Source organism: Bombina bombina, chromosome 2, assembly GCF_027579735.1.
Source record: "Bombina bombina isolate aBomBom1 chromosome 2, aBomBom1.pri, whole genome shotgun sequence".
In the NCBI taxonomy this organism is placed as follows: Eukaryota; Metazoa; Chordata; class Amphibia; order Anura; family Bombinatoridae; genus Bombina; species Bombina bombina.
In genome coordinates, this window is record NC_069500.1 from 1,113,450,406 (window position 1) to 1,113,468,014 (window position 17,609).

General features: G+C 38.2%; 1 protein-coding gene across 1 annotated transcript in view; it reads right to left on the bottom strand.

Moving 5' to 3' along the window:
• MAP9 (microtubule associated protein 9) overlaps positions 1–17,609 on the bottom strand; it is a 263,616-nt gene that overhangs the window by 4,380 nt on the left and 241,627 nt on the right. The window contains exon 12 of the mRNA XM_053703765.1: positions 12,325–12,457. Coding sequence (XP_053559740.1) covers positions 12,325–12,457 — 133 coding nt within the window. The remainder of the gene's footprint in view (positions 1–12,324; positions 12,458–17,609) is intronic.

Sequence of the window (17,609 nt, forward strand, 5' to 3'; positions counted from 1 at the left end):
ACTAACAAGTAAATATATGTGTAAAATATGAACAAGAAATAAGAAGTGCTCGAGACTACGGTGTACTACTACCAATTACACCAAGAAATAGTATAAATTTAAATATTAGACTTCGCACTTAATGTAAATAAATAATGAATGCATAAATGTGCAAAGCAAGAAATATCCTTTAATGTACAAGGAGAAACAGACAACTTCGTAATTGTACTGAATACACAAAATCAAAATGCCACAATCATCCATACAAACTGGGCGTCCCCAGTTTTCAAGCAACAATGGAGGTCAGATGGAGAGCAAAAAAGCAACCCCAGGTTATATATGCAAAACCATGGGTATATCTGTGTAGGATACAAACACTATGAGATTAAGGCAGTTCATGCACTATAAGCAGTTCATGCAAATGGCAAAGAAGCAGTGGTTAGGTAGCTGGCAATTGCAGAGGTAAAAAGTATAGCAAAGATTCACAGATGTATAATGATTAGAGCAGTTCATGCACTTCAGAAAGTTCATACATCAAAAAGATGGTAAACGTTGTCAGGATAACAAGTAATATCAAGTATCACCAAGGTGTAACAAAGTGTTTCCATTTATGTATAAACCTTGTTTCCATATATGTATCAACTTTGATGGTATATTTTATGCCACTCTAGCACTCAAGGATAAAGTCCGCCGTGAGGATAAAGAGCTGTGCAAATATAACGCTCACTGAGCGATCTCACACAAACCGTGTCAGGTATGTAGTAGAAAGCGTCCGTGATGAAGTCACAAGTAACAGTGGTGATTCTAGCTGTGCTCCGCATACATAGAAATGTCAGCGACCCAAAACAGCATGTGAGTATCCAACTCCCTTGGCGTCTGATGTCACATCCACCAGTCAGGCAACGCACGTTTCGGGCTCCGCCCTTCAACTTGGCCTGTCGTCATCCGGATAGCCACCTCCTTTTTAAGCTTGAAACCTGTTATCTATAAGTCACGCCCACTCGGTGTCACTACTCCACGGCTCATACATAAAAAACAGCCATCACACAGACATGCGCAAATGTATTAAGTAACAATGCGATTAAGCTGTGGCCATTTATATTAATCTCAGGTACAGAGCTACTATTTTTGGAGGGACCCAAAGGCTACAGAGTAATAAAAATAAGGAAAAAATCTATAAAACAAACTAATAATGTAAAACACAAAATATAAAAAATGGTTTAAGTGTCTATATAAAGACCTTCATATCTCTTACCGAAGAAAACAGATAAACCAGCAGACCCTATACAAAAGTGCCCCATGTAATTTCCCTATTAAGGCCATAGGGAGTCAAAGAATCCATTTTTTGGATCCAAAGTGCTTCTTTTTCAAATAGTAATTTTTGCCTATTACCACCTCTTCTTAAAGGGCCAACCCCATCCACCACCTGAAACTTAAGTTGACTTTTATTATGCCCTAAAAGTGTAAAATGATGGGCAACAGGGGCCGAGGGGTCAAGTTTACCAATGGCTACTTTATGTTGTTTGATCCTTTCACAAATGGGTTTCGTGGTTTCGCCCATGTAGGCTAGCCCACATGGACATTTGATGACATAGACTACATAATTGGAGTCACATGTAAAATGTCCTCTAATCGACAGACGTTTGCCCGATCTGGGGTGTGTAATTGTATCCCCTATTTGTATGGAGTTACATTGTGCACAGTTGTTACAGGGGAATGTGCCTTGTGAAACAGAATTCTCAGCTACTCTCATTGACTCAGTACCTACATCTGCTTTAACCAGGGTGTCTCTCAGATTCCGGTTTCTCTTATATGAAAATAAAGGAAAATCCTTGAATGTGCCAGCAAGCAATCTGTCCTCTGATAGTAGACCCCAATATTTCCTAAAAATCCTTTTTATGGGAACAATATGATAACCATAGGGTACCACAAATGGAATCCTATCATTTAGAGTGTTCTTAGAGGATTTTTTCTGTATGAGGTCAGCATGGGGGATAAGATCTACCTTAGATTTATGTGTATGTAACAGGTCAATAGGATATCCCCTGCTCTCAAAGCGATCAAAAAAATTAACTAATTGTTCATTCAGGCGTGATGTATCATTGACTATACGTTTAGCCCTTAAAAGTTGGCTGAAAGGAAGGCTCCTACTGGTCTGTGGAGGATGAAAACTAGAAAAAACCAACAGGTTATTTCTATCCGTGTCCTTTCTAAACAAGGAACCATTTCTCAGGGAAACAGTTATATCAAGAAAATTTTGTGTCTTAGAGTCATAATTGATGGTAAATTGAAGGTTTGGATCAAAAGTATTCAATTCCTGAAAGAAAGACATTAAGGAATTATAGTCACCTGTCCAAACCATAAAAACATCATCAATATATCTTTCCCAAAAACTGCAGAATGTCTTAAAGTTCTGGTTGTTATAAAGAAATTTGTATTCAAATTCATGTACATACAAGGATGCGTATGTGGGGGCCATATTGGCCCCCATCACCGTACCCTTTGTTTGCAAGTAAAAAAATTCTCCAAAGAGAAAATAGTTCCTTGTTAACACTATTTCAAGTAAACCCATAATGAACATCCGTTCCCTGGGCAAATAGAGAGCCATTCTGTTTAATTGTTCACCAATGCATTTCATACCCTCACGATGTGGTATAGATGTATACAATGATTTAATATCCAAAGTCACAAGGATTGAGTCCCTATTAAATTCCAAATTTTCAATCTGTCTCAAAAAGTCTGAGGAATCTTCCAAATGTGAAGGAACATCCTCCAGCAAAGGTCGCAAAAGCTTATCAAGAAATATTGAGATTGGTTGAAAGATGGAATTTGTGCTAGCCACGATAGGCCTACCTGGAGGATTATTTAAACATTTATGTATTTTTGGCAAACAGTATATTACTGGTATAACAGGATCTCTTTGAATTAAGAAATCTGCTTGTTTCTTAGTGATGATGCACTAATCTAATGCCAAATCTACTGTGGATTGTATATAAGATTGAAATTTGCTGGTAGGGTTGAAAGTTAACTTCAAGTAGTTGTCGGTCACATCCAACTGACTTTGGACCTCTGTCATATATTGATCTCTATCCATGATGAGTAGGGCCCCGCCCTTATCGGCTGGTTTAATGATCAGGTATTTTCTAGATCTCAGATCCTCAAGAACCTTCCTTTCAGCCAAGGTCAAATTTGGAGTACCAATTTTTATGCCCTTCAACTTTAGTTTATCAAAGTCTTTTTTGATTAATGTAATAAAAGATTCTACCATGCTATTAGTAGCTGGTGCATGTGCTGAACTTTTAGGTCTAAGGCCTTGGACCTGTGTATGGAATTGACTCAAAGTCCACAAATGCTTCATGTCTACTTTCCTGGGGATGAGTGGCAAAAAAAGCTTTGAACCGGAGATTCCTAAAGAATCTCTGTAAGTCTGTTTCAATTTTAAAAAAATTGGGGCCTGTTGTTGGAATAAAGGATAAGCCTTTTTGAAAAACAGAGGTGGTAAGAGGATCAAGTATGATGGAAGAAATATTAATTACTAAGTCTTCAGTTATCTTTTGCTGTGCCTTGTTTGCATGTGATTTCCTGTTCCTCTCCCCCCCTTCTGTGTGTTCTCTTTTTTCTTTGGGTTTGTGTTTGTAAGTACTTTGACCTAAAGGGGAGGGACTTCTAGAATCTTGGTCAGATGATGAATCACCTGAATTATCTGTGGTGTACCCAAGTGCCCTGAATACTTTTGATCCAAACCTTCAATTTACCATCAATTATGACTCTAAGACACACAATTTTCTTGTTATAACTGTTTCCCTGAGAAATGGTTCCTTGTTCACAGATGTATTTAGAAAGGACACGGATAGAAATAACCTGTTGGTTTTTTCTAGTTTTCATCCTCCACAGACCATTAGGAGCCTTCCTTTCAGCCAACTTTTAAGGGCTAAACGTATAGTCAATGATACATCACGCCTGAATGAACAATTTGTTAATTTTTTTGATTGCTTTGAGAGCAGGGGATATCCTATTGACCTGTTACATACACATAAATCTAAGGTAGATCTTATCCCCCGTGCTGACCTCATACAGAAAAAAATCCTCTAAGAAAACTCTAAATGATAGGATTCCATTTGTGGTATCCTATGGTTATCATATTGCTCCCCTAAAAAGGATTTTTCGGAAACATTGGGGTCTACTATCAGAGGACAGATTGCTTGCTGGCACATTCAAGGATTTTCCTTTATTTTCATAAGAAAAAACATAATTTATGTAAGAACTTACCTGATAAATTCATTTCTTTCATATTAGCAAGAGTCCATGAGCTAGTGACGTATGGGATATACATTCCTACCAGGAGGGGCAAAGTTTCCCAAACCTCAAAATGCCTATAAATACACCCCTCACCACACCCACAATTCAGTTTAACGAATAGCCAAGAAGTGGGGTGATAAAAAAGTGCGAAAGCATATAAAATAAGGAATTGGAATAATTGTGCTTTATACAAAATCATAACCACCACAAAAAAAGGGCGGGCCTCATGGACTCTTGCTAATATGAAAGAAATGAATTTATCAGGTAAGTTCTTACATAAATTATGTTTTCTTTCATGTAATTAGCAAGAGTCCATGAGCTAGTGACGTATGGGATAATGACTACCCAAGATGTGGATCTTTCCACACAAGAGTCACTAGAGAGGGAGGGATAAAATAAAGACAGCCAATTCCTGCTGAAAATAATCCACACCCAAAAATAAAGTTTAACGAAAAACATAAGCAGAAGATTCAAATTGAAACCGCTGCCTGAAGTACTTTTCTACCAAAAACTGCTTCAGAAGAAGAAAATACATCAAAATGGTAGAATTTAGTAAAAGTATGCAAAGAGGACCAAGTTGCTGCTTTGCAAATCTGATCAACCGAAGCTTCATTCCTAAACGCCCAGGAAGTAGAAACTGACCTAGTAGAATGAGCTGTAATTCTCTGAGGCGGAGTTTTACCCGACTCAACATAGGCAAGATGAATTAAAGATTTCAACCAAGATGCCAAAGAAATGGCAGAAGCTTTCTGGCCTTTTCTAGAACCGGAAAAGATAACAAATAGACTAGAAGTCTTACGGAAAGATTTCGTAGCTTCAACATAATATTTCAAAGCTCTAACAACATCCAAAGAATGCAACGATTTCTCCTTAGAATTCTTAGGATTAGGACATAATGAAGGAACCACAATTTATCTACTAATGTTGTTGGAATTCACAACTTTAGGTAAAAATTCAAAAGAAGTTCGCAACACCGCCTTATCCTGATGAAAAATCAGAAAAGGAGACTCACAAGAAAGAGCAGATAATTCAGAAACTCTTCTGGCAGAAGAGATGGCCAAAAGGAACAAAACTTTCCAAGAAAGTAATTTAATGTCCAATGAATGCATAGGTTCAAATGGAGGAGCTTGAAGAGCTCCCAGAACCAAATTCAAACTCCAAGGAGGAGAAATTGACTTAATAACAGGTTTTATACGAACCAAAGCTTGTACAAAACAATGAATATCAGGAAGAATAGCAATCTTTCTGTGAAAAAGAACAGAAAGAGCAGAGATTTGTCCTTTCAAAGAACTTGCGGACAAACCCTTATCTAAACCATCCTGAAGAAACTGTAAAATTCTCGGTATTCTAAAAGAATGCCAAGAAAAATGATGAGAAAGACACCAAGAAATATAAGTCTTCCAGACTCTATAATATATCTCTCGAGATACAGATTTACGAGCCTGTAACATAGTATTAATCACAGAGTCAGAGAAACCTCTTTGACCAAGAATCAAGCGTTCAATCTCCATACCTTTAAATTTAAGGATTTCAGATCCTGATGGAAAAAAGGACCTTGTGACAGAAGGTCTGGTCTTAACGGAAGAGTCCACGGTTGGCAAGAGGCCATCCGGACAAGATCCGCATACCAAAACCTGTGAGGCCATGCCGGAGCTACCAGCAGAACAAACGAGCATTCCTTCAGAATCTTGGAGATTACTCTTGGAAGAAGAACTAGAGGCGGAAAGATATAGGCAGGATGATACTTCCAAGGAAGTGATAATGCATCCACTGCCTCCGCCTGAGGATCCCGGGATCTGGACAGATACCTGGGAAGTTTCTTGTTTAGATGGGACGCCATCAGATCTATTTCTGGAAGTCCCCACATTTGAACAATCTGAAGAAATACCTCTGGGTGAAGAGACCATTCGCCCGGATGCAACGTTTGGCGACTGAGATAATCCGCTTCCCAATTGTCTATACCTGGGATATGAACCGCAGAGATTAGACAGGAGCTGGATTCCGCCCAAATCAAAATTCGAGATACTTCTTTCATAGCCAGAGGACTGTGAGTCCCTCCTTGATGATTGATGTATGCCACAGTTGTGACATTGTCTGTCTGAAAACAAATGAACGATTCTCTCTTCAGAAGAGGCCAAAACTGAAGAGCTCTGAAAATTGCACGGAGTTCCAAAATATTGATCGGTAATCTCACCTCCTGAGATTCCCAAACTCCCTGTGCCGTCAGAGATCCCCACACAGCTCCCCAACCTGTGAGACTTGCATCTGTTGAAATTACAGTCCAGGTCGGAAGCACAAAAGAAGCCCCCTGAATTAAACGATGGTGATCTGTCCACCATGTTAGAGAGTGTCGAACAATCGGTTTTAAAGAAATTAATTGAGATATCTTCGTGTAATCCTTGCACCATTGCTTCAGCATACAGAGCTGAAGAGGTCGCATGTGAAAACGAGCAAAGGGGATCGCGTCCGATGCAGCAGTCATAAGACCTAGAATTTCCATGCATAAGGCTACCGAAGGGAATGATTGTGACTGAAGGTTTCGACAAGCTGCAATCAATTTTAGACGTCTCTTGTCTGTTAAAGACAGAGTCATGGACACTGAATCCATCTGGAAACCCAGAAAGGTTACCCTTGTCTGAGGAATCAAAGAACTTTTTGGTAAATTGATCCTCCAACCATGATCTTGAAGAAACAACACAAGTCGATTCGTATGAGATTCTGCTAAATGTAAAGACTGAGCAAGTACCAAGATATCGTCCAAATAAGGAAATACCACAATACCCTGTTCTCTGATTACAGACAGAAGGGCACTGAGAACCTTTGTAAAAATTCTTGGAGCTGTAGCTAGGCCAAACGGCAGAGCCACAAACTGGTAATGCTTGTCCAGAAAAGAGAATCTCAGGAACTGATAATGATCTGGATGAATCGGAATATGCAGATATGCATCCTGTAAATCTATTGTGGACATATAATTCCCTTGCTGAACAAAAGGCAAGATAGTCCTTACAGTTACCATCTTGAACGTTGGTATTCTTACATAACGATTCAATATTTTTAGATCCAGAACTGGTCTGAAGGAATTCTCCTTCTTTGGTACAATGAAGAGATTTGAATAAAACCCCATCCCCTGTTCCGGAACTGGAACTGGCATAATTACTCCAGTCAACTCTAGATCTGAAACACATTTCAGAAATGCTTGAGCTTTTACTGGATTTACTGGGACACGGGAAAGAAAAAAATCTCTTTGCAGGAGGTCTCATCTTGAAACCAATTCTGTACCCTTCTGAAACAATGCTCTGAATCCAAAGATTGTGAACAGAATTGAACCAAATTTCCTTGAAAAAACGTAACCTGCCCCCTACCAGCTGAGCTGGAATGAGGGCCGCACCTTCATGTGGACTTAGAAGCAGGCTTTGCCTTTCTAGCTGGCTTGGATTTATTCCAGACTGGAGATGGTTTCCAAACTGAAACTGCTCCTGAGGATGAAGGATCAGGCTTTTGTTCTTTGTTGAAACGAAAGGAACGAAAACGATTATTAGCCCTGCTTTTACCTTTAGATTTTTTATCCTGTGGTAAAAAAGTTCCTTTCCCACCAGTAACAGTTAAAATAATGGAATCCAACTGAGAACCAAATAATTTGTTACCCTGGAAAGAAATGGAAAGTAAAGTTGATTTAGAAGCCATATCAGCATTCCAAGTTTTAAGCCATAAAGCTCTTCTAGCTAAAATAGCTAGAGACATAAACCTGACATCAACTCTGATAATATCAAAAATGGCATCACAGATAAAATTATTAGCATGCTGTAGAAGAATAATAATATCATGAGAATCATGATGTGTTACTTGTTGCGCTAAAGTTTCCAACCAAAAAGTTGAAGCTGCAGCAACATCAGCCAAAGATATAGCAGGTCTAAGAAGATTACCTGAACACAGATAAGCTTTTCTTAGAAAGGATTCAATTTTCCTATCTAAAGGATCCTTAAACGAAGTACCATCTGACGTAGGAATAGTAGTACGTTTAGCAAGGGTAGAAATAGCCCCATCAACTTTAGGGATTTTGTCCCAAAATTCTAATCTGTCAGACGGCACAGGATATAATTGCTTAAAACGTTTAGAAGGAGTAAATGAATTACCCAATTTATCCCATTCTTTGGAAATTACTGCAGAAATAGCATTAGGAACAGGAAAAACTTCTGGAATAACCACAGGAGCTTTAAATACCTTATCCAAACGTTTAGAATTAGTATCAAGAGGACCAGAATCCTCTATTTCTAAAGCAATTAGTACTTCTTTAAGTAAAGAACGAATAAATTCCATTTTAAATAAATATGAAGATTTATCAGCATCAACCTCTGAGACAGAACCCTCTGAACCAGAAGAGTCATCAGAATCAGAATGATGATGTTCATTTAAAAATTCATCTGTAGGGAGAGAAGTTTTAAAAGATTTTTTACGTTTACTAGAAGGAGAAATAACAGACATAGCCTTCTTTATGGATTCAGAAACAAAATCTCTTATATTATCAGGAACATTCTGCACCTTAGATGTTGAAGGAACTACAACAGGCAATGGTACTTTACTAAAGGAAATATTATCTGCTTTAACAAGTTTGTCATGACAATCAATACAAACAACAGCTGGAGGAATAGCTACCAAAAGTTTACAGCAGATACACTTAGCTTTGGTAGATCCAGCACTAGACAGAGATTTTCCTGTAGTATCTTCTGACTCAGATGCAACGTGAGACATCTTGCAATATGTAAGAGAAAAAACAACATATATATAAAGCAAAATTGATCAAATTCCTTAAATGACAGTTTCAGGAATGGGAAAAAATGCCAAAGAACAAGCTTCTAGCAACCAGAAGCAATGAAAAAATGAGACTAAAATAATGTGGAGACAAAAGCGACGCCCATATTTTTTCGCGCCAATAAGACGCCCACATTATTTGGCGCCTAAATGCTTTTTGGCGCCAAAAAGACGCCACATCCGGGACACTTTTGGCGCAAAATAACGTCAAAAAATGACGCAACTTCCGGCGACACGTATGATGCCGGAAACGGAAACGAATTTTTTGCGCCAAAAAAGTCCGCGCCAAGAATGACGCAATAAAATGAAGCATTTTCAGCCCCCGCGAGCCTAACAGCCCACAGGGAAGAGTCAAATTTTTGAAGGTAAGAAAAAATGATTAAATCAAATGCATTATCCCAAATATGAAACTGACTGTCTGAAAATAAGGAAAATTGAACATTCTGAGTCAAGGCAAATAAATGTTTGAATACATATATTTAGAACTTTATAAACAAAGTGCCCAACCATAGCTTAGAGTGTCACAGAAAATAAGATTTACTTACCCCAGGACACTCATCTACATGTTTGTAGAAAGCCAAACCAGTACTGAAACGAGAATCAGCAGAGGTAATGGTATATATAAGAGTATATCGTCGATCTGAAAAGGGAGGTAAGAGATGAATCTCTACGACCGATAACAGAGAACCTATGAAATAGACCCCGTAGAAGGAGATCACTGCATTCAAATAGGCAATACTCTCCTCACATCCCTCTGACATTCACTGCACGCTGAGAGGAAAACCGGTCAGTAAAATAGCACTCAATAGCCCCAAAACAAAATGAAACTAATATGGCAGATACAACACTCCAAACCTTATGCGTTTCGAAGTGTCTAATACCTTGGATGAAGAAGTATTAGACACTTCGAAACACATAAGGTTTGGAGTGTTGTACCTGGCATATTAGTTACATTTTGTTTTTGGGCTATTGAGTGCTATTTTACTGACCAAAGCAAGAAAAATCCATCTTCTTCTGAAGCCTGTGAATGCTTCATTGTTTTATTGACACGCTTATGATACCTCATATCGATTGAGGTTACAAATTGTAATTGCAATTTTACCTTCCTGCTTGTCATTTTTAATAAAAGGTACCTGCTTTGTTAGTTTCTATGTTTGTGTCTTTCATGTACACATAAACATACGAGTGCCATTACACACATACGAGTGCCATTATACACTACGGAATCCCAGGAGGACGTGGGACGTTTCATTGTATACCAAAAGGAACACCAGTGTGGGATATTGGTCTCCTCCCGCTAGACGTGATCCAACACGCACAGTTTTGAAGTATACTCCAGACGAGGGACGTGCCATTGAAAATTAACAGAAAAATTGGACGTGGATGGTTGACATCTTATCCCTAGACGCAATCCTTACCTCATATAATTGGGGGAAGTTATCGTGAGTATAACAACAATAGAACTGTACAGCATATGAACTCTTTGAATAAGCCTTTCATCATTCTCTTGTGACATTAGGAGCAACTGACATATCTACAAACTTTATCTCGCTTAAGTGTGCATCACACTGTCATTTCCTTCCTACTATTTAATGATTTACTTTACACTGAACAGTTTTGCGCTTTGTGTGTACTCAGTCCTTTATTGATATTTAATATTTTAAGAGGAGTCAGGGCCCCTTCCTTCCTTTTATGTATTTCATAACAGCATCTGTTTTTCACCTTTTCTAGTAGCGCCTAGGAGATAGTAGGTGATTGGTGGCTGCATACATATGCCTCTTGCCATTGGCTCACCATATGTACTCAGCTAGCGGTAATCATTCTAGAGTAAATCACGATTACTTTCAACTCCTAATACCAGTAATAAGCCTGACGAGTGACAACACCCCTTATTGTTCATGTACAAACGTTTATGCTCCACTCGTAATCTGGTCCATATTTGCTTATTTTTAGCTTTTAAAAAGGGCAGTTTATAAGCTAAAATGTGTTAGCTGTGTAATATTATTATTATTTTTTTCAAATTAGCAATCAAACAACCAAACCAATCCTTGCATGTGATATTGAGATTCCCGTCCAGGAATATGAGGCCTGTTTAGTGATAGGTCATACTTAAATCCTGTCTAAAGTTATAGTTATGTCCAGACAGGTATCGTTCTTAGAAAACATTCCATTGTTTTGCAAATATATTAACTAATTAAATGTATTTCTTATACCACATTCAAATGGCTAATTATATAAAGAAACTAAAAAATGAAAAGTTCTAAAATAAAATGTACTGCCAACATGTTACGCAGATGTCTAGGAATGTCAAATCGCACTCTGTCTCTCTTCTGTTTTGTCACAATAATTAAGAGAGAGTGGGGGGAGAGTATATGAGAATGTTATGGGATGAATGATAGAGTTGGGATGTTTTATCGCAGAAAAGCATCTGGAAAAAACACAAACTAAAGATCATGTGTTCTGCAAGGACTTGCACTGCTTTTGTGTACAGTTAGCTGCTGGAAGAGGAAGAAATATTTAAAGATGAGAGTTTTTTTAATTGTGTATATACTATGGTGCCCTATGGGTAATACTGTATAAGTGACAGTTTTATTAAAAAGTTCTAGCTTCATCTTCAGTGTACACATTGATCCATTTCAGATTACACATGCATTTCATATGACCTGCTAGGATGATATAATCAGTGCTAAATATAAATTGTGCTTATTTTTAGCACCCCATAGAGGCAGATTAGCCCCTCACACAAAGCATAAGAGCATCAAGCAGACATAAAGAGGAACCTGCATTACAGCAATATGAAGGGCAGGAGCTAAAGGAGATTCCAAATACATTTACAAATAATGCAATAACTGCAATTCCAATAAGGTCTAATAAGGTTTTTTTTTTTTAATAGATTTATGGTGTTGACATAAATCTATTTATGTAAGATTGTTGTGTTACTCTTTAAGTGAATAGAGGTTTCACAGGAAAACTATATCAAATGGTTTATCTGTATAGGAAAGGAAATACAGTATCACTGCTGTGCTGAGCAGCAGATTTTTTTCTAGAGATAAGTTGTAAATGTATTTTTGACAAGTTAAAAAAGGTTATGGTCTTCCAGGAGGCAGTTTTGGCGACTTCCTAAAATGTTAAAATGTCCCATGGCTGCATTGGTTTGAGAATCTTCCCTAGGCTTTTTTGTTCTTACAGAAGTTCTTTCTAAAACGTCATTAAAGAATAGATGACACAAAGCCTTACCAGCCATTCTTCATACACCTCCAAAGCTTTTTTATCTTTGTCCTGCTTTTCTGACTTTATTTTCTCATGTTTCAGTTTTTCATGCACTTTCTCTTTTTTCTTCTCTTCCAGTACATGTTCTTTACGTTTACTCCTACATTTTGACAAATAAACAAACAAACAGCTATTTTATCCTACAGAGGTCTGGATTTCATGTTTTCTACAACCAATTGATTCTCCTAATAGACAAAATAGTTACAAATGTCCTATCATGCATATAAAAGAGGAGAAATGAATCATGTTAACCACCATAAAGGGGTTAAACATAGTGTTAAATTACCGATTGAGAGTTGCAAAGAACTGATCCAATCAGCAGCAGTATCCACTTGGGATCAGCAGTCCTCTGCGGTACTTTAACTATTAGTTTAACCCCTTTGTGGGGGTTAAACATATAATTGTGACATCTCTATTGATACAATTACATGCATGAGAAAACATAATTTATGTAAGAACTTACCTGATAAATTCATTTCTTTCATATTAGCAAGAGTCCATGAGCTAGTGACGTATGGGATATACATTCCTACCAGGAGGGGCAAAGTTTCCCAAACCTTAAAATGCCTATAAATACACCCCTCACCACACCCACAATTCAGTTTAACGAATAGCCAAGAAGTGGGGTGATAAAAAAGTGCGAAAGCATATAAAATAAGGAATTGGAATAATTGTGCTTTATACAAAAAAATCATAACCACCACAAAAAAAGGGTGGGCCTCATGGACTCTTGCTAATATGAAAGAAATGAATTTATCAGGTAAGTTCTTACATAAAACATAATTTATGTAAGAACTTACCTGATAAATTCATTTCTTTCATATTAACAAGAGTCCATGAGCTAGTGACGTATGGGATATACATTCCTACCAGGAGGGGCAAAGTTTCCCAAACCTTAAAATGCCTATAAATACACCCCTCACCACACCCACAAATCAGTTTAACGAATAGCCAAGAAGTGGGGTGATAAGAAAAAAAGTGCGAAGCATATAAAATAAGGAATTGGAATAATTGTGCTTTATACAAAAAAATCATAACCACCACAAAAAAGGGTGGGCCTCATGGACTCTTGTTAATATGAAAGAAATGAATTTATCAGGTAAGTTCTTACATAAATTATGTTTTCTTTCATGTAATTAACAAGAGTCCATGAGCTAGTGACGTATGGGATAATGACTACCCAAGATGTGGATCTTTCCACACAAGAGTCACTAGAGAGGGAGGGATAAAATAAAGACAGCCAATTCCTGCTGAAAATAATCCACACCCAAAATAAAGTTTAACAAAAAACATAAGCAGAAGATTCAAACTGAAACCGCTGCCTGAAGAACTTTTCTACCAAAAACTGCTTCAGAAGAAGAAAATACATCAAAATGGTAGAATTTAGTAAAAGTATGCAAAGAGGACCAAGTTGCTGCTTTGCAGATCTGGTCAACCGAAGCTTCATTCCTAAACGCCCAGGAAGTAGAAACTGACCTAGTAGAATGAGCTGTAATTCTTTGAGGCGGAATTTTACCCGACTCAACATAGGCAAGATGAATTAAAGATTTCAACCAAGATGCCAAAGAAATGGCAGAAGCTTTCTGGCCTTTCCTAGAACCGGAAAAGATAACAAATAGACTAGAAGTCTTACGGAAAGATTTCGTAGCTTCAACATAATATTTCAAAGCTCTAACAACATCCAAAGAATGCAATGATTTCTCCTTAGAATTCTTAGGATTAGGACATAATGAAGGAACCACAATTTCTCTACTAATGTTGTTGGAATTCACAACTTTAGGTAAAAATTCAAAAGAAGTTCGCAACACCGCCTTATCCTGATGAAAAATCAGAAAAGGAGACTCACATGAAAGAGCAGATAATTCAGAAACTCTTCTAGCAGAAGAGATGGCCAAAAGGAACAAAACTTTCCAAGAAAGTAATTTAATGTCCAATGAATGCATAGGTTCAAACGGAGGAGCTTGAAGAGCTCCCAAAACCAAATTCAAACTCCATGGAGGAGAAATTGACTTAATGACAGGTTTTATACGAACCAAAGCTTGTACAAAACAATGAATATCAGGAAGAATAGCAATCTTTCTGTGAAAAAGAACAGAAAGAGCGGAGATTTGTCCTTTCAAAGAACTCGCGGACAAACCCTTATCTAAACCATCCTGAAGAAACTCTAAAATTCTCGGTATTCTAAAAGAATGCCAAGAAAAATGATGAGAAAGACACCAAGAAATATAAGTCTTCCAGACTCTATAATATATCTCTCGAGATACAGATTTACGAGCCTGTAACATAGTATTAATCACGGAGTCAGAGAAACCTCTATGACCAAGAATCAAGCGTTCAATCTCCATACCTTTAAATTTAAGGATTTCAGATCCGGATGGAAAAAAGGACCTTGAGACAGAAGGTCTGGTCTTAACGGAAGAGTCCATGGTTGGCAAGATGCCATCCGGACAAGATCCGCATACCAAAACCTGTGAGGCCATGCCGGAGCTATTAGCAGAACAAACGAGCATTCCCTCAGAATCTTGGAGATTACTCTTGGAAGAAGAACTAGAGGCGGAAAGATATAGGCAGGATGATACTTCCAAGGAAGTGATAATGCATCCACTGCCTCCGCCTGAGGATCCCGGGATCTGGACAGATACCTGGGAAGTTTCTTGTTTAGATGAGAGGCCATCAGATCTATCTCTGGGAGCCCCCACATTTGAACAATCTGAAGAAATACCTCTGGGTGAAGAGACCATTCGCCCGGATGCAACGTTTGGCGACTGAGATAATCCGCTTCCCAATTGTCTACACCTGGGATATGAACCGCAGAGATTAGACAGGAGCTGGATTCCGCCCAAACCAAAATTCGAGATACTTCTTTCATAGCCAGAGGACTGTGAGTCCCTCCTTGATGATTGATGTATGCCACAGTTGTGACATTGTCTGTCTGAAAACAAATGAACGATTCTCTCTTCAGAAGAGGCCAAAACTGAAGAGCTCTGAAAACTGCACGGAGTTCCAAGATATTGATCGGTAATCTCACCTCCTGAGATTCCCAAACTCCTTGTGCCGTCAGAGATCCCCACACAGCTCCCCAACCTGTGAGACTTGCATCTGTAGAAATTACAGTCCAGGTCGGAAGAACAAAAGAAGCCCCCTGAATTAAACGATGGTGATCTGTCCACCACGTTAGAGAGTGCCGAACAATCGGTTTTAAAGATATTAATTGATATATCTTCGTGTAATCCCTGCACCATTGGTTCAGCATACAGAGCTGAAGAGGTCGCATGTGAAAACGAGCAAAGGGGATCGCGTCCGATGCAGTAGTCATAAGACCTAGAATTTCCATGCATAAGGCTACCGAAGGGAATGATTGAGACTGAAGGTTTCGACAGGCTGTAATCAATTTTAGACGTCTCTTGTCTGTTAAAGACAAAGTCATGGACACTGAATCTATCTGGAAACCCAGAAAGGTTACCCTTGTTTGAGGAATCAAAGAACTTTTTGGTAAATTGATCCTCCAACCATGATCTTGAAGAAACAACACAAGTCGATTCGTATGAGACTCTGCTAAATGTAAAGACGGAGCAAGTACCAAGATATCGTCCAAATAAGGAAATACCACAATACCCTGTTCTCTGATTACAGACAGAAGGGCACCGAGAATCTTTGTGAAAATTCTTGGAGCTGTAGCAAGGCCAAACGGTAGAGCCACAAATTGGTAATGCTTGTCTAGAAAAGAGAATCTCAGGAACTGATAATGATCTGGATGAATCGGAATATGCAGATATGCATCCTGTAAATCTATTGTGGACATATAATTCCCTTGCTGAACGAAAGGCAATATAGTCCTTACAGTTACCATCTTGAACGTTGGTATCCTTACATAACGATTCAATAATTTTAGATCCAGAACTGGTCTGAAGGAATTCTCCTTCTTTGGTACAATGAAGAGATTTGAATAAAACCCCATCCCCTGTTCCGGAACTGGAACTGGCATAATTACTCCAGCCAACTCTAGATCTGAAACACAATTCAGAAATGCTTGAGCTTTCACTGGATTTACTGGGACATGGGAAAGAAAAAATCTCTTTGCAGGAGGTCTCATCTTGAAACCAATTCTGTACCCTTCTGAAACAATGTTCTGAATCCAAAGATTGTGAACAGAACTGATCCAAATTTCTTTGAAAAAACGTAACCTGCCCCCTACCAGCTGAACTGGAATGAGGGCCGTACCTTCATGTGAACTTAGAAGCAGGCTTTGCCTTTCTAGCAGGCTTGGATTTATTCCAGACTGGAGATGGTTTCCAAACTGAAACTGCTCCTGAGGACGAAGGATCAGGCTTTTGTTCTTTGTTGAAACGAAAGGAACGAAAACGATTGTTAGCCCTGTTTTTACCTTTAGACTTTTTATCCTGTGGTAAAAAAGTTCCTTTCCCACCAGTAACAGTTGAAATAATAGAATCCAACTGAGAACCAAATAATTTGTTTCCCTGGAAAGAAATGGAAAGTAGAGTTGATTTAGAAGCCATATCAGCATTCCAAGTCTTAAGCCATAAAGCTCTTCTGGCTAAGATAGCCAGAGACATAAATCTAACATCAACTCTAATAATATAAAAAATGGCATCACAGATGAAATTATTAGCATGCTGGAGAAGAATAATAATATCATGAGAATCACGATTTGTTACTTGTTGCGCTAGAGTTTCCAACCAAAAAGTTGAAGCTGCAGCAACATCAGCCAATGATATAGCAGGTCTAAGAAGATTACCTGAACATAGATAAGCTTTTCTTAGAAAAGATTCAATTTTTCTATCTAAAGGATCCTTAAACGAGGTACCATCTGATGTAGGAATGGTAGTACGTTTAGCAAGGGTAGAAATAGCCCCATCAACTTTAGGGATTTTGTCCCAAAATTCTAATCTGTCAGGCGGAACAGGATATAATTGCTTAAAACGTTTAGAAGGAGTAAATGAATTACCCAATCTATCCCATTCCTTAGCAATTACTGCAGAAATAGCATTAGGAACAGGAAAGACTTCTGGAATAACCGCAGGAGCTTTAAAAACCTTATCCAAACGTATAGAATTAGTATCAAGAGGACCAGAATCCTCTATTTCTAAAGCAATTAGTACTTCTTTAAGTAAAGAGCGAATAAATTCCATCTTAAATAAATATGAAGATTTATCAGCATCAATCTCTGAGACAGAATCCTCTGAACCAGAAGAGTCCAAAGAATCAGAATGATGGTGTTCATTTAAAAATTC